The sequence below is a fragment of the Quercus robur genome, chromosome 6 (assembly GCF_932294415.1).
Source record: "Quercus robur chromosome 6, dhQueRobu3.1, whole genome shotgun sequence".
Taxonomy (NCBI): Eukaryota; Viridiplantae; Streptophyta; class Magnoliopsida; order Fagales; family Fagaceae; genus Quercus; species Quercus robur.
The window spans coordinates 40,969,695-40,991,991 of record NC_065539.1 but is presented as its reverse complement, the minus strand read 5'-3'; the positions used below and the strand labels follow the sequence as shown (position 1 = coordinate 40,991,991).

The 22,297-nt window shown below is 31.0% G+C and overlaps 2 protein-coding genes across 2 annotated transcripts; one reads left to right on the top strand and one right to left on the bottom strand.

Annotated features, from left to right (window-relative positions):
- Positions 1–9,320: 9,320 nt before the first annotated feature.
- Positions 9,321–13,022, top strand: LOC126690196 (cation/H(+) antiporter 19). The gene is made up of 4 exons (XM_050385321.1): positions 9,321–9,521; positions 9,832–10,833; positions 11,593–12,264; positions 12,480–13,022. The coding sequence occupies exons 1-4, from the start codon at positions 9,321–9,323 to the stop codon at positions 13,020–13,022; spliced, it is 2,418 nt and encodes an 805-aa protein (XP_050241278.1).
- A 4,464-nt stretch (positions 13,023–17,486) lies between these two features.
- Positions 17,487–22,083, bottom strand: LOC126690195 (putative lipoate-protein ligase A). Its single transcript, XM_050385319.1, has 5 exons — positions 21,868–22,083; positions 20,861–21,099; positions 19,541–19,689; positions 18,364–18,504; positions 17,487–17,558 (listed from the first exon to the last, which is right to left on the bottom strand). The coding sequence occupies exons 1-5, from the start codon at positions 22,053–22,055 to the stop codon at positions 17,487–17,489; spliced, it is 789 nt and encodes a 262-aa protein (XP_050241276.1). The 5' UTR covers positions 22,056–22,083.
- Positions 22,084–22,297: the final 214 nt, after the last annotated feature.

The following is a 22,297-nucleotide window of genomic DNA, read 5'->3' as shown; positions in this document are numbered from 1 at the left end:
ACTTCACACCTGGATTGATTCTTTTCTCTTCCTCTCCATTTTGATTTTATTTCTTCTATTTTATTTGTGGTGGTGTTAATGTTTGTGGGTTTTGGATTTGCAAATGGTGTTGCAGCTTACTAATTTTGTTCAAATTTGTAGATGGTGTTTGATGCCATTGGTTGTATGGTTGTAGGTAAGCATTTAAAAAAAAAATAAAAATTTAATGATTGTTTTGGTCTATTCATTTTTTATAATAGTTTTAGTTTATTCCTGGTTTGCTGTCAACTTTGCTTCTTAGGGTCTCTAAGATTTTTGATTAATTTTTGTGAATTTTTTGGCTTTATTTATTTATTATTGATAGGTCTATCTCAAGTGTGATAATAACTTTGTTAATAGAACCAAGAAAGTAGTGAAAAATTCAAAATCAATTTGATGATTTCTTTTTGTAGGTTGGTCTATGGCGGCTGAATGTGTTGGGGTGGAGTAGCTATGGGGGCAAGTCCTTTTCAAGCAGGGGAGTATGACATCGAAGTGTCCCAAGATTCAGCAAGCCCAATGTGATGTTAGTTTGGCCTAAAAGTTTTTCTTGAAGATCAGAATAATAGCCCATTATTTTAAAACATTTTTATTATTAATAAAGTCAAATAGTCTTTATTTAGTGTCTCCTAGGATGAATCAGACTTTATGTTTCACTTCTCCTAGGCATGCAAGTACTTTATTGTGTTTCTAAGTTCCTAAGAGTCATATCTAACTTTGATTAGGCTTTATACATAATGATTGTAACTATTTTTCCTTAATAATTAAAAAAAAGAGAGAAAAGAAGTATAGTTCCAAAGGGGAAAAAAGTACCAAATTTTTTTTTAAAAAAAAGAAGAATAATTGTGTAAATACTGTCATAATCTAATCCAACATGTGAATTAATAGATAAATAAATAATTTAAAACACAAAGTTGAAATTTTATTTTCTTAAATATCTCAAAAAATACACTAATGAGATAATGACAATGAAGAGCAATATAAAATATTTGTAAACACTCAAAACAATTACTCAAGCATTTAGGAACATCATATAACAAAACCATAATAATTTGTTCCTAAGTTGTTAAATAGAATACTTATAAATAGTGAAAGAAAACTGCACAAAGCCCATCTCCTTCAACTGCCTAAACTGTTCTTCATTATATTGTCCAAATTATCCTGTTGTTTTCCAAATAAACTAAAACCTAACAACAACACAAAATAGGGCATTATAATATGATTTTCCCCCAAATCAAGTCAACAAAAAACACCATTCATTAAAAGTATCTAAGAACATCACATAACAAAGACATAATAATTTGTTACGAAGTTGTTAAATAGATTATTTATAAATAGTGAAAGAAAAAACTACACAAAGACTATCTCCTTCAATTGCCTAAATTGTTTCTCCCAAAAAAAAAAAAAAAAAGCCTAAATTGTTCTTCATCATATTGTCCAAATTATCCAGTTGTTTTCCAAATAAACTAAAACCTTACAACAACACAAAATAGGGCATTATAATATGATTTTCCCCCAAATTAGGTCAACAACAAGCACTATTCATTAAAAACATAATTCAAAGTCAAAATCCTTTGAATGTGTAAAACATATTAAATGTGATGTAATCAAGTCAAATATCCAATCCATAATCAAATTCAAAATTTTTAATAAGGCCTTAAAGTCACACAATAGAAATAGGTGGCTGATCCTAAGTAAAATTATTGGTTATAGCTTTATACATGATGATTGTAACTATTTTTCCTTAATAATTTAAAAAAAAAAAAAAAAACCAAGAGTACAATTCCAAAGGGGAAAAAAGTACCAAAATATTTTTGAAAAAAGAAGAATTATTGTGTAAATACTATCATAATCTAATCCAACATGTGAATTAATAGATAAATAAATAATTTAAAACACAAAGTTGAAATTTCCTTTTCTTAAAAATCTCAAAAAATACACTAATGAGATAATGACGATGAAGAGCAATATAAAATGTAGGGACACGATTTTTAACGACCTAAGGATAACATTGGGTTCGTAGGTAATGGGCCCGAACAATATAATTTGTAGAGAGTGGGCTTGAAAGGCTGGACCTTGGTCGTTGGACGGTGGTCTAGTCGTGATTTTCATGGAAGCTCATACGAAGGTAGGTTTGGCCTGAATAGCTAAGCCTCACATCGGTTAGCTCGGAGGGTTTGAGTCCTCGGACTTAGTCCAAGGAGTATCATATCCCTCTCATTCTCCTTTTCGTAGGATTTTTTCTTATCCCCCTTTGGCTTTCTTTCCCTTTTATACTAGTTTTTATTTCCCCTCTCGTGTCCACGTGTAAGTTTTGCTTTTTTAGGTATAGACTCGTCCTATCAATCCATACATCCGAGTGGTTGGGGGTGGTTGGGAAAGGTTAAATAGCATGGTATGGAGTATGGGCCTGTCAGGTGCGGGGCTCCATATTGCGGTGCTGGCAGCTTTCTCCCTTGTCCTGCCCCTGTACTGAGTCTGTCCTTTTCTTCAGGCGTTTTGTGAGGTGTTGAGCGTGAGATCGTCCTCGGCAATAGGGCTCCTCGGCCTGGGCTTTAGGCCCTGAATGTAAAGTGGGCTGGGACCTCAGACTTCGGGCCCTACATAAAATATTTGTAAACGTTAAAAACAATTACTCAAGCATTTAGGAACATCATATAACAAAGATATAATAATTTGTTGCTTACTTGTTAAACAAAATATGTATAAATAGTGAAAGGAAACTGCACAAAGACCATCTCCTTCAACTACCTAAATTGTTCTTCATTATATTGTCTAAATTATCCTGTTGTTTTTTAAATAAACTAAAACCTGACAACAACACAAAATAGGGTATTATATTATGATTTCCCCCCAAATCAGGTCAACAACAAACACCATTCATTAAAAGTATCTAGGAACATCACATAACAAAGACATAATAATTTGTTACTAAGTTGTTGAAAAAATTATTTATAAATAGTGAAAGAAAATTGCACAAAGACTATCTCCTTCAATTGCCTAAACTGTTCTTCATCATATTGTCAAATTATCCTGCTGTTTTTCAAATAAACTAAAACTTGATAACAACACAAAATAGGGCATTATAATATGATTTCGCCCCAAATTAGGTCAACAACAAACACTATGCATTAAAAGCATAATTCAAAGTCGAACTCCTTTGAATATGTAAAACATATTAAATGTGATGTAATCAAGTCAAATATCCAATGCATAATCAAATTCAAAATTTTTAATAAGGCTTGAAAGTCACACAATAGAAATAGGTAGCTAATCCCAAGTAAAAGTATTGGTTATAGCTGTATACATGATGATTCTAGCTATTTTTCCTTAATAATTAAAAAAAAAAACCAAGAATATAATTCCAAAGGGGAAAAAAGTACCAATTTGTTTTTGAAAAAAGAAGAATTATTGTGTAAATATTGTCATAATCTAATCCAACATGTGAATTAATAGATAAATAAATTATTTAAAACACAAAGTTGAAATTTCCTTTTCTTAAAAATCTCAAAAAATACACTAATGAGATAATGATGATGAAGAGCAATATAAAATATTTGTAAATACTAAAAAAAAAATTACTCAAGCATTTAGGAATATTATATAACAAAGACATACTAATTTGTTTCTAAGTTGCTAAACAGAATATTTATAAATAGTGAAAGAAAACTGCACAAAGACCATCTCCTTCAACTGCCTAAACTATTTTTCATTATATTGTCCAAATTATCCCGTTGTTTTTTAAATAAACCAAAACCTGACAACACCACAAAATAGGGCATTATAATATGATTTTTCCCCAAATCAAGTCAACAACAAACACCATTCATTAAAAGTATCTAGAAACATCACGTAACAAAGACATAATAATTTGTTACTAAGTTGTTAAACAGATTATTTATAAATAGTGAAAGAAAACTGCACAAAGACTATCTCCTTCAATTACCTAAATTGTTCTTTATCATATTGTCCAAATTATCCCGTTGCTTTCCAAATAAACTAAAACTTGATAACAACACAAAATAGGGCATTATAATATGATTTCCACCCAAATTAGGTCAACAACAAACACTATGCATTAAAAGCATAATTCAAAGTTAAATTCCTCTGAATATGTAAAACATATCAAATGTGATGCAATCAAGTCAAATATCCAATGCATGATCAAATTCAAAATTTTTAATAAGGCTTTAAAGTCACACAATGGAAATAGGTGGTTGATCCCAAGTAAAAGTATTGGTTATAGCTTTTTACATGATGATTCTAATTATTTTTGCTTAATAATTAAAAAAACAAAATCAGTACAATTCCATAGGGGAAAAAAGTACCAAATTTTTTTGAAAAAGGAAGAATTATTGTGTAAATGTTGTCATAATCTAATCCAACATGTGAATTAATAGATAAATAAATAATTTAAAACACAAAGTTGAAATTTCCTTTTCTTAAAAATCTCAAAAAATACACTAATGAGATAATGACGATGAAGAGCAATATAAAATATTTGTAAATACTAAAAAAAATTACTCAAGCATTTAGGAAAATTATATAAGAAAGACATAATAATTTGTTGCTAAGTTGTTGAACAGAATATATATAAATAGTGAAAGGAAACTGCACAAGAACCATTTCGTTCAATTGCCTAAAATGTTCTTCATTATATTGTCCAAATTATCCCTATGTTTTTTCCAAATAAATTAAAACCTAACAACAACACAAAATAGGGCATTATAATATGATTTTCCCCCAAATCAGGTCAACAACAAACACCATTCATTAAAAGTATCTAGGAACATCACATAACAAAGACATAATAATTTGTTACTAAGTTGTTAAACAGATTATTTATAAATAGTGTTTGAAAACTGCACAAAGATTATCTCCTTCAATTGCCTAAACTATTCTTTATGATATTGTCCAAATTATCCCGTTGTTTTCCAAATAAACTAAAACTTGATAACAACACAAAATAGGGCATTATAATTTAATTCCCCCCCCCCCCCCCCAAATTTATGTCAACAACAAAAACTATTAATTAAAAGCATAATTCAAATTCAAAGTCAAACTCCTCCGAATATGTAAAACATATGAAATGTGATGTAATCAAGTCAAATATTCAATGCATAATCAAATTCAAAATTTTTGATAAGGTTTTAAAGTCACACAATTGAAATAGGTGGCTGATCCCACATAAAAGTATTGGTTATAGTTTTATACATGATGATTGTAACTAGTTTTCCTTAATAATTAAAATATATATATATATATATATATATATATATCCAAGAGTACAATTCCAAAGGGGAAAAAAGTACCAAAATATTTTTTCAAAAAGAAGAATTATTGTATAAATACTGTCATAACCTAATCCAATGTGTGAATTAATAGATAAATAAATAACTAAAACACAAAGTTGAAAATTTCTTTTCTTAAAAATCTTGAAAAATCCACTAATGAAGAGCAGTATAAAATATTTGTACACCCTAAAAACAATTACTCAAGCATTTAGGAACATCATATAACAAAGACATAATACTTTTTTGCTAAGTTGTTAAGCAAAATATTTATAAATAGTGAAAGAAAACTGCACAAAGACCATCTCCTTCAACTGTCTAAACTGTTCTTCATTATATTGTCCAAATTATCTCGTTGTTTTCCAAATAAAACTAAAACCTGATAGCAATACAAAATAAGACATTATAATATGATCCCCCCCTCCCCCAAAAATCAAGTCAAAAATAAACACCATTCATTAAAAGTATCTAGGGACATCACATAACAAAGACATAATAATTTGTTACTAAATTGTTAAACAAATTATTTATAAAGAGTGAAAGAAAACTACACAAAGACTATCTCTTTCAATTGCCTAAACTGTTCTTCATTATATTGTCCAAATTATCCCGTTGTTTTCCAAAGAAACTAAAACCTGATAACGACAAAAAATAGGGCATTATAATATAATTTCCCACCAAATTAGGTAAACAACAAACACTATTCATTAAAAGCATTAGTGTTGTAAGTTAAATGATGAAAAAAAAAAATACTTGCATCAAGAAACACATATGAATTAGTCAATAATAGAACAATGAGGATACACATTTCTAATAAGAGATCAATAACACGCTTGATTCGGACTCCTCTTATGGGGTGGTTGTCAAGTTGTATCTTTTCTACCGTCAAATATTAAGTAATCCTTGTGAATACCTTTTTATAGACAATTTTTTTTTTGACTCTTTATTGATTTCATTTTTCAGTTATAAACATCAAAATTAAAATAGATAAACATGTAAAGGCAAAATTATATGTAAAGTTACATCTGCCTTAAGATTTATATGTAAAGACAATATTTTTGTTTTGATTTTTCATTGATTTCTTATTTAGTTATAACATTAAAATTTAAGTAAATAAATATGTAAAGTTAAACCAGCTAAGATGAATTTGTAAAGTCAATATATTTACATATTTAATATTGTCAAAAAAATTAATGATAAAAAATAAATAAGAAAAATGATAATAATGTGGCTCATAACGCGACAGATAAAATGACTAAAAAAAACATAATTATAATAAATACTATACTTAAGCTTTTAAATATAATATATATAGATAAATTTGGTAGCTAAGCTATTCGTGAATAAATTCCCAGAATCTAGTTAATCCATTTAAGGCATATAAATATACAATCCTTAAGTTGATATTATCCATATTCATAAAAAAAAAAGTTGATATTATCCATTGTGCAATGTGGCGGCTTGGAACCTGGACACTGTCAGAATGGGGATTTGGATAGAGTGCAATTGTGCAATTACTCTGTCTTTACTCATACTTTTTTTTACTTTATTTATTTAACGGTTGATATTGAAAGATTTTTTGTTTTCAACTTAAATTTAGCCATTGAGAGTGAGTATGCATCATATCTAAATCCTAAAAATGCACAGTTTCCCATACACGTCACAGTAAAGTAGTATGGTTTCCCATGCATTCACGGAGAAGTCAGCCAAATTCGCTACCATTTGGTTCTGGGATATTTTGATCATACACGATTAGCTTAGAGAAGAAACTGACTTATTATTAACAGTTGAATTTTTCACACCATTTCTCAATAGAATTGCCATTCACTTTTTGGACCTACAACAAACAAACGAAAAAGAAAAAAAAAAAAGAAAAGAAAAAAGAGAAAGACCGTTTAAATTTTACATCGCCACCCTATTCTTATTGCACTATTTATGAAAGAATAACGGTAGGTTTTTAAATCATCTTTGTTGTTACCAGGAAGCTTTCGCGTGGTGGATTGCTTCAATCTGGTACTTCTTGAGCTAATTATGCTGTCAAAGGAAGTCTATACATGCATAACAAAGATTTAGCATGCATTACTTCATGTGCTGTTGGCAAACCCAAATAAAGTTCTGTTTTTGTTGAGTCAGACATACACCATGTATAATTTGGTTCAATTAGCAATTTTGGGTGGAGCTGCATGATTTTCTTTATTCTTGTATATATAACTAACAAGAACTATATATAGGAGCAAAGTAACTAAAAGTTACTTCGTTGCCATGCCTTTCCAAATAAAAAGGGAACACGAGACATGCTCTTCCAAAAGCACAAAATGCGATAACAATCTTTACATGTCCTTGTAAAACTTAGCTCACACCTAAATATAAAATATTTTGTTTTAATCAAAAATTTAAATTGTGCCGTTTCTGTCAAATATCTCAATTCAATTTGAAATAGATTCATTTCAAACCATATTGTAATTCGTTGTCAACAATACTAGGGCCCAATCTGAGATCAACACAATTGGAGTAAGGAAAAAAAAATTTAGTGGGACTTCCCTTATTATAAATAATAAGTGTGGGTTTGGATCTACGTTCACGTTTCCTTGCGTTTGTGTGTTTTCTGTGCTTTTTTTTATTTTTTATTTTTTTTATTTATATATTTTATAGACAGCGCCTGGTGCACTATTCATGGGACATGAATAATGCACCAAGGCATATGAACAGTAAAAAAAAGAATGAACTGTAATTTTTCACGCATTTAAAAATTATTTTACTACAGTGTTTTTAGTTTTTAGCAAAATAAGTTGTATCCAAACGGATTCTAATTGTATAATATTATATTCTCTTTTTTTTTTTCTTCTTTTTTTAAAAACTATTTTTCTTTCCTTTTGAAATACAAAATTACTACTAATTATGTTTTTGCAATTTCCTCACTAATTCACTTAATATTTCTGGTGAGATATTTTATCTCTCTCTCTCCTTTTTTTTTTTTTTTTTTTTTTTTTGAGAAGAATGACATATTCTATCTTAAATAAGATTTTATCAATTTTAATTTTGGATAACTATACGCAAATGTAACATGTAATTTTAGTTAATATTTTATAAGTGTCACATGCATTAGAAAAATTGTTTAACCTTTTTACATAGCTTAATGTGTTAATACTTAATTGGACTGTTTTCATTTATTTATAAAATGTATTTAAAAATTTTTAATTCTAAAAATAAATCTGAATAATCAATATCAGAATAAATATTATGTTTGAGATGGTTAGTGTCTCTCTTGGTACTATTGGACTTCAAATATTGAACAATAAATTTCAGTAATGACTACTCTGCTCGGCAACTATTAATTCTATTTTTAATTTTGATAGAGAGAGAAAGAAAGAGTAAATTTTTTGAGAGATTTAAAATTTTTACTCTCTTAATCTACAACAAACATATTAAAACGTATTAACAAAATGCGCAATATTAAAAAAGAATATAATTTTGTTAAATTATTCATTACAATTTTTGAGCCTTAATTAAAATATAATTTCGTTAAATTATTCATTACAATTTTTGAGCCTTAATTAAAATTTTTACATTATAAGGTCGATAAACAAGGCATTTAATTTGCCAATAGAAAAAGTCTTTTTTTTTTCTTGGTGAGAGACTTTAATTTTTATTTATTTATTATTATATTCTATTTTAGGTGACTTTCGTTTGGGGGCTTTAGGCCATTGTCTTAACAAATTGAGATTTTCAATAATTTTAGAATCTAACAAATTTACAGTTGAGAGAGAAGACAATATAAAGAGGGTCGGGGGGAGGAGTCTTGACCCGAGGTTTTCTTCTTTCTTAATTTCTCTCTCTCTACTTGTCGAGGGTGAGTTTTTGAAGGGGAAGGAATTTCTCCTTCATTGTTTTGTTTGTTTGTTTGTTTGTTTTTTTTTTTTTTTTTTCATGTGCCAATGGCATTTGTTGTAGTCTCTTTTAATTTTCGTAATTGAATCAATTATAAGTTGAAGATTGCCCAACGTAGCTACGATGGCAACACCCAATGGAACTACAATGGCTTGCCCGGCACCGATGAAGGCAACATCAAATGGAGCGTTCCAAGGTGACGATCCACTGGATTTTGCGCTTCCCTTGCTTATTCTCCAAATATGTTTGGTCATAGTTCTTACCAGAGCGCTTGCATATATTCTTAAACCAATCAGACAACCTAGGGTCATTGCAGAGATCATTGTAAGTGTGTTGTTAACATTATCAATTAATAATTTAATTACAAATTATTTTTACTATATAGCATATATCAATTTAAAAAAAAAATAATAATTAAATCATTCATTTATTGAGAAATTATTTTGTACTCCCGGAATATCATAAATGCGTACTCCCTCCTCTCACATGAATGGAGAGTCCCATTAATTAAATTCATGATGAGACCCACCATTTATGTGAGAATAAGGAGTACGTATTTATGATATTCCGAGAGGACCTAATAATTTTCTTCATTTATTATGTTGTTGAAATTCACAAATATTTGGTATCTCAGGGAGGAGTATTGCTTGGGCCGTCAGCAATAGGGCGGAGCAAGTCATTTCTCCACACGGTTTTCCCTACAAGGAGCATGACAGTCTTGGACACCATAGCCAACATTGGCCTCCTCTTCTTCTTGTTTCTGGTGGGTCTTGAGCTTGACATGAGTTCAATTCGTCGTACCGGGAGAAAGGCGTTGGGAATAGCCCTTGCGGGAATCAGCCTTCCCTTCGTCCTTGGAATCGGGACATCGTTTGTTCTTCGTTCCACCATATCTGAAGGAGTATCCAAAGCCCCATTCCTGGTCTTCATGGGCGTTGCAATGTCAATCACTGCATTTCCTGTCCTAGCTCGTATCCTAGCCGAGCTCAAACTTCTCACCACAGACATTGGCCGCATTGCTATGTCAGCTGCTGCTGTAAACGACGTTGCTGCATGGGTACTTCTTGCACTTGCAATTGCTATTTCAGGCTCAGACGACTCTCCAATCATTGCCCTTTGGGTTCTACTCTGTGGTGCTGCCTTTTTAATCGTTGCTTTCTTTGTTTTAAGACCCGGGCTTGCCTTAATGGCTCGTCGCTCTCTTGAGGGCGAGCCTGTGAAGGAGATCCACATATGCATCACATTGTCACTTGTATTGGCTGCTGGTTTTGTCACGGACACTATTGGCATACACGCACTTTTTGGGGCTTTTGTGGTGGGAATTATGGTACCAAAGGAAGGCCCTTTTGCTGGGATACTTATAGAGAAGATTGAGGATCTTGTATCAGGAATTTTCTTGCCACTCTACTTCGTCTCCAGTGGGCTTAAGACCAATGTTGCAACCATAAGTGGAGCGACTTCATGGGGTTTGCTAGTACTTGTTATATTCACCGCATGTCTTGGGAAGATCCTTGGAACTTTCATTGTTTCACGATTATGTAAGGTGCCTTTGAGGGAATCTTTGGCTCTTGCATTTCTTATGAACACCAAGGGTTTGGTAGAGCTCATTGTCCTCAACATTGGGAAGGACAGAAAGGTACGTACATTAACCTTAATATTAGTCGTGGAATTCTCTAATCAAGAAATGTGTTTCTTTCTTTCTATTAAAATAGATAATTTTTGCCAAAAGTCTCATTGTTTAATTGGCTCCTCCTCATGTACAAAATGCTTGGGAGTTAGGAGAGGAGAAATTCAAGTTATATGATTAGCAACATATTCATGTAACATAAATATTGATGCAATATGCTTTTTAACTTTCAATTAAAAATGAAGGACAATATTTGAAAACTAGTACTTCCTTCTTTCCATATTATACATACTCATTTGATTTTACTAACTGAAATAATAACCACTTTGAAATTTTAATTAACATAAGTTGATAGCTTTTTAAACTTACCCCTAGCTTTATTTGAAAATTCATACATTTTTCTAAAATAGACAACTAATAGATTTAAATTCACTAAGGATGAGCTAAGCACTATGTCCCTTTGATGCACGGATTGATAGAAATAATATTTAAACTAAAGAATGCATTTCGTTAATACAATTGAAATTAAACTATAAAATAGAAGATAGCACAAATAAAAGAACAAAAAATAAAGTGATACTAAACACATCAATTGTCACACTAATTTATAACATTTCTTTTAGTAAAATTAGTAATACTGTAATTTATAACATTTCTTTTAGTAAAATTAGTAATTAAGTAACTTTAATATTTTCCAACTATAAATTTATTTGTGTTAAACTTGCTACTACCAACCATCTGGTTTTGGTTTTGTCACATACTCTGCAGGTGCTGAACGATCAGACATTTGCTATCATGGTTCTAATGGCGTTGTTCACCACCTTCATCACCACCCCAATCGTCACGGCTGTTTATAAGCCAGCTCGAAAGGCAGCCCCTTACAAGCACCGTACTGTCAAACGCAAAGACATCAACACAGAGTTCCGAATTCTAGCATGTTTTCATAGCACTCGCAACATCCCCACCATAATCAATCTCATCGAGTCATCTCGTGGAACACATAGACAAAAGCTTTGTGTATATGCCATTCACCTCATGGAGCTTTCAGAACGATCTTCAGCAATCTCAATGATTCACAAAGCACGCAGCAATGGTCTCCCATTCTGGAATAAGAAACATGAGAACAAAGATCAGATGGTTATTGCATTTGAGGCTTATCGGCAGCTTAGCAGCGTAATTGTACGACCCATGACTGCAATCTCCGCTCTCAGTAATATTCATGAAGACATTTGCACTAGTGCAGCCCAAAAGCGAGTGGCCATAATTCTGATACCATTTCACAAGCACCAACGTTTAGATGGAACTATGGAGTCACTGGGACACTCTTTCCAGTTGGTGAACAAGCGTGTTCTCCACCATGCCCCTTGCTCTGTAGGAATTCTGGTCGACCGCGGCTTTGGAGGAACCACGCAAGTCTCTGCTAGTAATGTTTCCTACAAGGTATTCATGAATTTAAAAAATGTGAAACTATCAAGAAGTGATGAATTTAATCATTTAATCACTCTTAGGGGTTTTAAGATGAATTTAATCATTTAATCACTCTTAGGGGTTTTAAGTTTTATTTAAATAGGAGATATTGCTAAATTCCTGATTTTTCTAAATATTTAAACTATTAAAAAAATGATAAATTTAATCGTTTAACTTTATTCTAATAGATAGTGGTGCCCTTTTTTGGGGGACCCGATGACCGTGAAGCACTGGCTTATGGCATGAGGATGGCTGAGCACCCTGGAATATTGCTCAATGTTATCAGATTTGTTCCCTCGCCTGGAAAATCACTGAAATTTGATAAGTCGGGAATTGAAGACAATGTGGATCATGAGGAGGATGAGCTGATGTTGTCAGAGTTCAAAAGCGCACACAGCAACAAGGACAAGGAGTCGTCAAATTTGTACGAGGAAATGTTGGTCGAAAACAAGACTGAGGTGGTGGACGCATTAAAAGCCTTGAACAAGTACAATCTGTTCTTGGTGGGAAGAATGGCCCCAACAGTACCCCTGGTGAACAAAACCGATTGTCCAGAGTTGGGACCAGTGGGAAGCTTTTTAGCATCGTCAGAATTTTCCACCACGGCATCGGTTTTGGTGGTTCAACAGTATAATCCCTTTACAAATCTTCATCCACTCGTGGAGGAACAAGCTTATTATGGAGAAACCTCTAGCATGCCTGATTCACCTCATGGGGTACCGCCAGTGTAAACAAAGAGCTACTTGAATATGCATATTCTTCCAAGAACACCCACAGGACATGGGTGGTGTTTTACTTTTATTGATTTGATGTTCTTTTAAGGAAATGAGAGCACCCTCTATGCAGCTGTATGAAAACCATTCATGTCATGTGGGTGAAAGAACTGGCTAAGTTCAAAAGTCACTACTACCATAGGTGTACAGGGGTTTTAACGAGATCTACTGTAATAAATGAAGTTGAGTAAGTCATGTACAGTAATCAGTGATCTTGTATCAAAAAAAAAAAAAAAAAAAAAAATCAGTGATCTTGAGGATATTACTATATTAATCTTACAAACTTGTTTTTGCCAAAAATTTATGTTCTGACTCAAATTTGAGTGAATTGGATGTAATCTGTACTACCTCAATTAAGAGGACTTTTGGCAAGGAAAGATTGAACAACACAATAACTATAATAAAACCAATGCAAATAGAATAAACAACTTAGGAGTTGAAGAAACTTGCATTAACGAAATCTTCTTCCTCCGCTTACTCAAGAAACTCTGCAATGATTGCTCCCTCATCATCAACAAATGAATTTGTAGGGAGTTGAACCTGGGGGCTGGGACCACTTATCTTCTACTATAGAATTTAACCAACTCTTCCAAATAAGAAAGTTAACAATTAAGACATTTAAGAAAGAACATATTATGATCAAAGCACTAATATTGCTCCTACAAATAATTGTATTATGTAATGAGTCTAATCACTCTACTAATAATATGATGTAACAGATGTTATCAAAGTTCTTTGAAAAAAATAAAATAAAAAAGCCTAATATTTGTCCAATTGAGATGCCTAATGCACTTTAAAGAAATCTTAATATAGAGTTTTAAAGAGCAACCAATTGACAACAGAGTTAGTTTATCCATGTAGAGAAATACTCTTTTGACCAAGCCCAACAAGGTGTTTTTCATTTGAAATGATTCTTATTTTTCAATGATCACTTGACTGGTGCCTAAAATAGTGAGAGAATTACTATAAAATTTATTCCATTAATATTTTGCTACTTAAGAAAAATAATTTAAACTACATAATGTCAATGCCTCAGGCAAGTAATAGGATTACTCCAGTGACATCAAACAAATTTGGTCATATAAACATTAAATTTCATACAAAAACAATGCAACTGTTACAAAACTCAAAGGTGGGAGATTCTTTGAGGACCTTGCAATGTTAGCACTAGTTATTAGAATTAAAACTAGTCGCAGACCCGCGCATTGCGCGAGATAATTGTTTTTTAGGGTGATCTTATTAAATATATTAGGGGGTAATAAGTAATAACACTCTCCCATTTTGTTTATATTAATAACAAAATATTTTAAATTTATTTAAGAATCTATTTATAAATGTTTAAACATGGTTAGTAAAGACATTACTCATAACTTTAGAATTAAAATACAAATTTATAAAATACCAAAACATTTGAAATGACAAATCTCTCCATAACTCATTGGGAAAAGAAAAGGGGGAAAAAAAGCAAAAGACATTACTTAATATTTTGAAATACACTTTAATTTAAAATTTTAAAATAAGAGAATTTAATTTTAAAATTAAGGATAATTTTGGAACCTACCTTAAGCACAGGCAAGTTAGTACACAATATTTTAATATTAATTTTAAAAAGTTTGGTCAAACAAATGTAAATGGTGAAAAGCATAGGCAAGTTGTTGTTGTTGTTGTATTAATAATTGATTTTTCATTTTCTTTTAAGTTAATAAAAACCTTACATATACCTTTTTATTTATTTATAGAATATACTTTTTTTTAACCTTTACATATCTTTTTTTTAATGTGAATCTTTACATATACCTTAAGTAAACTCTATATATTACCCTTCTTTAAATGTGTAAAATTATAGACTACTACTTCATAATGATAGTAACTAATTAGTTTTATCACTTTTTTTTCATAATTTCATTTATAACGTTTTTTACTATTATCATATATTTACTGGCTAATGATTTTCATAACAGAGGTGTTAAATGAGATGTAGCATCGTTTATTAGATTTTTAAATGTAATTGTGTATGAAGATTGTGTGTGTGTGTATATATATATATATTTATATATATATATATATATATATAAAGTTAAATGAAATGTCAAAAAAGGGATTTTAAAATTTTCTAACTTTATTTCTTATATAATTTCTATTATTACATGAGAACATCTCCTTTTAGTTATGAATTAGAGTTTGATTAGTTTTAAGTTTAAATATATTGCTATGATTATGTTTAATTATTGATTATTGATTCAATTTTTTAAGTGAATGTAATAGTTGATTTTATTGCACTGTAAAGATTTTAATGTTCTTCATATTGGTCATATTTATTTTTTATTTTTACTTCTCCTTACAACCTCTTTGTTTTCCAATTAATAGTTACTAATTGACATTTCTCTCTCTCTCTCTCTCTCTCTCTCTCTCTCCATGGGCAATCTATTGTTTTCCAAAATTTGATGATGATTTTATTGCATTAAATATGCATTGTAGTTTTTTTTTTTTTTTCATTTAATTTTGCTACCCTTAAGTTAGTATATCCATAACTATTAGTTTCTTTATATTGTATTTGTTTGATATCCTCATTATTATTATTATTATTTTTTTTTATTTAGTGTTTCCCAATTGGCATTTGTTTGGTATTATATTTTTTCTTTGATGTATTGGGTTTGAGAATGAGTGTGACCCTAGTATTACTCCACTTTATGAGGACACTTTTATTTATTGAATTTAAGTAAAATTTTAATTTTTTTAAATAAAGAGAGAAAAATATAAATAATTTAATGATATGGAAAATGTGGGGAGATGAAAAGATATAGGTAAGGAAAAAGCTTGGACAAAGTGTAAATGTAAAAAAAAAACAAAAAAACAAAAAAAAAGTACAATTTTTTAAGGATAATTTTATTGATTTGAATTTAAATAAAATATTCCATGTTTAATTATTAAAAATAAAAAAGAGAGAAAATATAAATAACTTAATGATGTGGAAGATGTGACTGAATTTATATGTTTTTTTTTTTTTTTTTTTTTTAAGAAACGATTGAATTTAAATGTTGAATAACATAAGATGAGAAGAAAAAAAAAAGTAAAAATAAAATATATAACAATAAATGCCAATAAAGAGAACATTTGCACATAAAAGATTTTTGTTCTTTCTTATAACTCTAACTAAGATTGATGGTTTTTTTTTTTTTTTAATATGTGTTTTAGTATTGTGTTTTTTTAATTTCCCATCAGAAAGTCTTTTCTTTCCCTTTTATAATTTTGATTGAATTTTGGTTTGGATTAATACTTAGTTGTTTTTGGAAATAGGAATTTGAATATGCCTATCAATTTTTTGACTAATAGATTATCATAAAATCTATTTTTTATTTCTTTAGTTTTATTTTAATTTTGGTTAAGTTAACATTGAAATTTTGTGTTGATTTTTTTATTATTATGATAATTTCCTTATTCCTTAAGATATGAGTTGTATATTAAGCAAATGTAACACACTACAACAAAGTTAGAAGTATATGATTCACCTTAAAAAATATTAAAATGATATATTTGTAGAGATAAAAAGATTTAAAAAAATAAGTGTAAAAATCTTTTTTTTTTTTTTTGTGTGGAAAAAAGACAATGCTTGAAGTTATTGTTACTTTTTATATATTACACTTCATTGCATAATATTTATATTCTCACGCATTGCGCGAGTCTGCGGCTAATTTCCTATAAAAACTAAATGATTCTACAAGTCTTCTATTGGGAATAAATTCTAATCTTACGTTGCTAAATGCAAATGTAGTAGAAACATGGTGAGAGAGAATAATGGGTTGTGCTCATGATTAGTGTAATAAGCATGTGATATGATTGTGGGCTTCCTTTATAATAGGATCTTTTGTTACTCTTAGAGCAAACAAAATGATGCCCTTATCCCCACCCAAAATGTTTTCCTCTAATGACAAGCTTTATCTTTTAAACTCTAAGAAATGCAATGCAATGGCCAAAGGATATGCCCCTTTAATATATTGTCTCTAATCAAGTAAACAAAGGCTCCTGTCCCCTTTAAGTACAGGTTTATACGGAATTCAGTTGTTTTCAATTTTTTCTTTTCTCTGTAAGAAAGAATCATCAACCCTAACTAACCAAAAAAAAAACCATCAACATTAATTAAAGTTATAAGAAAGAACAAAAATAGAATAAAATTTAACAATTAAAGAGAAAAAAAAAATTTAAAAAACAAATCTAAATGGCATTAACCAATGTGGAGTTTTAAAGAACTCTTGGTTTACCTAGAATATGATAGAGAATATAAAAATGAGACTAATACTAATTCTAGGAAACATATATAGAGAAATAGAAATAAGGATGCTAATTAAAGAATATTGGCAATACCATCAATCCCGTTTGAAGCTTAATCATAGCTCCACTAATTTGCTGACTTTCAACTTTTGGCTAGTATATATTCAAGCGTTCTCCAATGCTGTAAAATTCCTTATTATCTGGTTTTACTTGAATTCCTGCAAACTACCCGATTAAATTAAGTGAGAAAATGAGCATAATGATTCTAGTGTAGGAAAAAAGAGAGAGAAAGAATTCCCAAAGATTAGTAATTTTACATAAATAGAAGAATGTATAAAAAATTCATCAAAAAATTGAGAGAGAAAGAAATAGAGAACATTTTTTTGAATTCCGGCAAACTATCCAATTAAATTAAGTGAGAAAATGATCACAATGATTCTAGTGTAGAAAAAAGAAAAAAAAAAAAAAAGAAGAAGAAAGGATTCCCAAAGATTAGTAATTTGGCATAAATAGAAGAATGTATAAAAAAATCATCGAAAAATTGAGAGAGAGAGAGAGAGAACCTTTTTTTGTGAGAGAAAACCATGCATAGAATGGAATAGATAGTTACAAATTTATAGTAAAAGAATGTGAATAAGAAGAGACAAAATAAAGGAAGATGAAGAGAAAGAAGAAAAATAATATTTATGTAAAGGGTAGTGGGGAGATGAAAAGAAGAAGAATAATGTTTATATAGAAGGTAGTGGAGAGATGAAAAGGTAAGAGTGGAGAATGGTTGGAAAAATGTAAATATTAAAATAAAATAAAAAGTAAATGTTAAAAACAATTATAGGAAAATTGGAAAGAAAATGATAATGAAGTGGACGCTGATGTGGCTCAACTGGAGCGTAGCAACAATAAATGCTACGCTTCAACTTTTAGATATATATAGATGACCGAGAGAGAGAACCCAAAGATGGAGGAGCAAAGCTGCTGCCTCCAGTTCATGCTTTGTCAATAGCCTGGTTGTGGGACAAAATTTTGTATTTACAGATGCAGAAGTCTCAATGGATTCTGCCTCTGCTGATCTTAAGGAAAAGTGGGTTTTAATTGCCTCTATAGTTCTGCTAATAAATTCTGATCTTGACATATAGTCCTTCATGCGACATATAAATTCCAAATGGCCCCTCGCCTAACAGAAAATAGATAGCATAATTATTATAACGAGTGGCTATTACGAGAACAGGGTAGAAAAAAAAAGTGTTCAGGGAAAAGGAAAAAGAAAAAGTAAAGCTAGATCAAGTTAATCAGGGTAGTAAAGGAAATGTCAAAAGATCCACCATCATTACAGATGATAGATCTAAGATTCTCAACCCTTTCCCAGTTTCTTCATCAATCTGAATTAATCTTGCATAGATTAATAATTTTCATATCCTTACCAAATGCACAATCATGATGAATAACTGTCAGCTTTATTATGTAAAACCCCTTGATTGTGTCAAATAATAACATTCTGAATCGCAAAATCATGATTTTTCAAGGTCACAATGCTTTACTTTCTCTCAGTTTCATTCTGTACTTTTCTTCTAAATTATCTCTAATATTTTTTTATTGATAAGTTACAGATGCACCAAGTTGATCTTGAACCCACAACCTACAACTTCAGCTCCACCTAGTTCTTACAAGGGAGCAGTTCTAGTGTTGAATAATCTCAAATTAATCAATGAACTGAGCTGATTACATATTTTTGATGTCTGAGGATAGTCATGCAAATTATTTCACAATGTTCCCATATATTGCCTTCTCAAAATAGCACTGCATTAGTAGCACCACATATGCAAACAATTTATATCCTTGTGAAGAGCTTTGTGGTTCAGTAGAATCTACCCATTTCTCTCATGGAAAAGAACTTGGGTTTGAATCCCATTCCCCCAATTGTTATAAGCAAAAATGACAAAAAGAAAAAACCCTATTTGAAAAGATTGAACTCAAAGATCGTTTAGAAACCAAACTATGTTTGTCAACATCACATGATTTACTTTTACCTGTTCTTTTGACTCATCACTAGCTAATGGCTATATTTGTACTTGGATTCTTTTTTTCAATGGTTATAAAAACTGTGTTACATCTAAAATCGATATATGTAGTAGATAGTAGATACTAACTTGAGAATGAATGTATCAAAAGAATGGACAAATTATGCATAATTGGAGAAGTCATTAGCATACCAGTCGATATTCGGGAGCTCTCGCAGGAAGTTTCAAGTAAGCCATGTTTCTAACCTCATAGTCCCATAAAAAAGATGTGTGGTGGATCCACCGGTTTTTAGTAATTGATTGAGCATTTCCACCGAACTTGCGGTCACCAAATACATAATCTGAAACCAAATGAGCAAAAGTGTTCATTTACAGCTTTGCTTATTCGTCCATAAAAATTTCTATATAAAACCTGAAGGAAGAATATGAGGTAAGTGTCAAACAGTAGTTTCATCAACAAGGATTATCAAGGATACCATTATAGTTAAAGAAATTGGTATCCATAACACAGTTGTTGCATTTAAAACACAGTATAGTTGTTAAAATAAAAAAATAAAATAAAAAATAAAAAGGAGGGGGGGGGGGGGAGTATGGTTCAGATAAAAAACAATTAGTTTATTTGATTTAAGGCGAGTTTGTGCTTGTTCTTGCATACATGATACAACAACAACAACAAAAACTTTAGTCCTAATTTTTTGGGGTCAGGATCCTCAACAAATTAGTCAAGTGCATTAATCACTCAACTTGACAAGGCAGTAATTGAAATGCATTATTTTTTTTTTACAATTTCTACTAATATAATTTTTTTGTCAAATTTCCTCATTTTGAATCCTATCTTTCCATGTAATTCCACTTATTCATTTTAACATTCTCATTTCAACTATACTTATTTTATGAATACGTTGCCTCTTAATAGCTCAACATTATATACCATAGAGCATGGTAGGTCTTATAGCATTCTTATATGTGCGGGCCGGGATGTGTGTTTGGTCTTGGATAAAAAAACCAAAAAAAAAAAAAAAAAAAAACATGAAACCAGGTTCATTGTGAGACTCTGAACTTGAATCCCATTTAAGGCAAGTTAGTTTGGTATTAAAATGTGACATATCCACACATGCAAGTGAACACACACCCCAAAAATATATAGAGGTTATTCATAATTGGGATGGATTCTTATGTAAACAGTCAGCAAGAGAATGCTATATTTGATAGCTGACTTGACACTATAGCAAGTAAAAACCTTCATCAGCACATTTGGTCTACTACTATACCAGTCCCTTGAAGTGAATCCAGCCAGGCCCTCTATGAAAATAACCAGTTATCCAATAAGTGCAATAGAAAAGAGAAAGTACTTCCGTATCATGGAAATACACATAAAAGAAAATGCAATTCAAATAGCACATCCCAATAAGATCATCAGGAAAAAAAAAATCAAATTTGAATATCCACTGGTAATATCATAAAGCCAAAGTTCTCTACCAATGGAACTGGTATTGTGAAGTGTGCAGTTACCATTTTCACGAAGGTGGAAATCCCCAATTCCTTGGAAAACTTTGTTGTACAACGCACCAGTCCAAGACAAAATAGGTTGAGGATATGGTTGTAAGCCAGCAACAGCATCCTTATTGCATATGAAAGTGACAAATATTGTGCTGGGATCAAGGACAACAGTACCTCCCCCAGTAAACCTTCTCACAACTGGAATCTGATCACATAACACAGATTCAATTTTGAGAAGCTCTGCAGGCTTCCTAAAAAAAAAATTCATATAAAACTTATGAGTTACTCATGTCCAATTCAAACATATGGAACCACAAGCCAAGTGAAAGAACATATTCACTCATACATTATCAAATTAGAAAAGTGACAACTATAACTAATCATATAATTCAGAGGCTTAACTGATTTAAATGCAACTGTGCTCATGTTTGAGCTAGATATTTCTTTATGGCCAGTTGTTCAAAACTCAGATCACATGAACTCAAATCAACCAAGCCTTAATTCCGAACTAGATTAGGGTCAGCTCCGGGGGATCCTTTTTCATGACTCTAAAATTGTATATAAGATCATATACCCACAATCTGCCCTCATTTACGATATTGTTACTCACTACTTCTACCCTTGTTATCCGAGTCACTATGTCAACTCATAAAGTAATGCGTTAAAGTAGATTTTCAACCCAATTTTCGATCTTTCCAAGCACAATGAAATATATACCAACATAGGTTTTGGACACCACCATTCAACCAAATAAAAAAGGGCAGCCTAAGGGACCCAAATGGTAAGGGGCCAAGGTTGTAAACAAATAGTGCATTAACCTTCAATAGTCCATGAATTTATAGAATAAACTAAGCCCAATCCATGCAATGACTTTTATTTCTAAACTTTTACACATGAAGTTCTCAACTTTGTACAGTCACAGTATCATTAGTCAAAGCATGTGACTCAAATGCCACAAGCTCAAGCTAATAAGTAATTCAACTCAATTACTGTGCTTTTAAACAAGAAGAAAAAGTTACCCTGAAACACCCATGACAATAGTAGGGTGATTGGTTCCTTGGTTAATGATGCACCAATTGTGGGACGATGTCCTAAGCAGGCACTCCTCTAGATGTAATTGCTGAAGAATCGGCACACCTTTCAGCTTAATTTGATTCATCAATGGGGCCCCGATTTTATGGGCTTGAAGTTGACTAGGATTTGCCATTTTCCCAAACCAGACCCAGACTCTTGGAACTTCCTATCTCTCTCTGTTTCTCACTTGGTTTGTTTCTTTGAATTTTTAGTCACCCAACCAATCATGCCACGTCAGTAAATGATAGGTCCCACTCAGGTTGGTGGATTGGATGGGGTTGTGGTGCTAACGAATCTTTTAATTTTAGGGCAAAAGTTACCCTCAACATTAGGAAAACAAAATTAGGCACGAGTTTTAGTAAAAACAGACCAAAT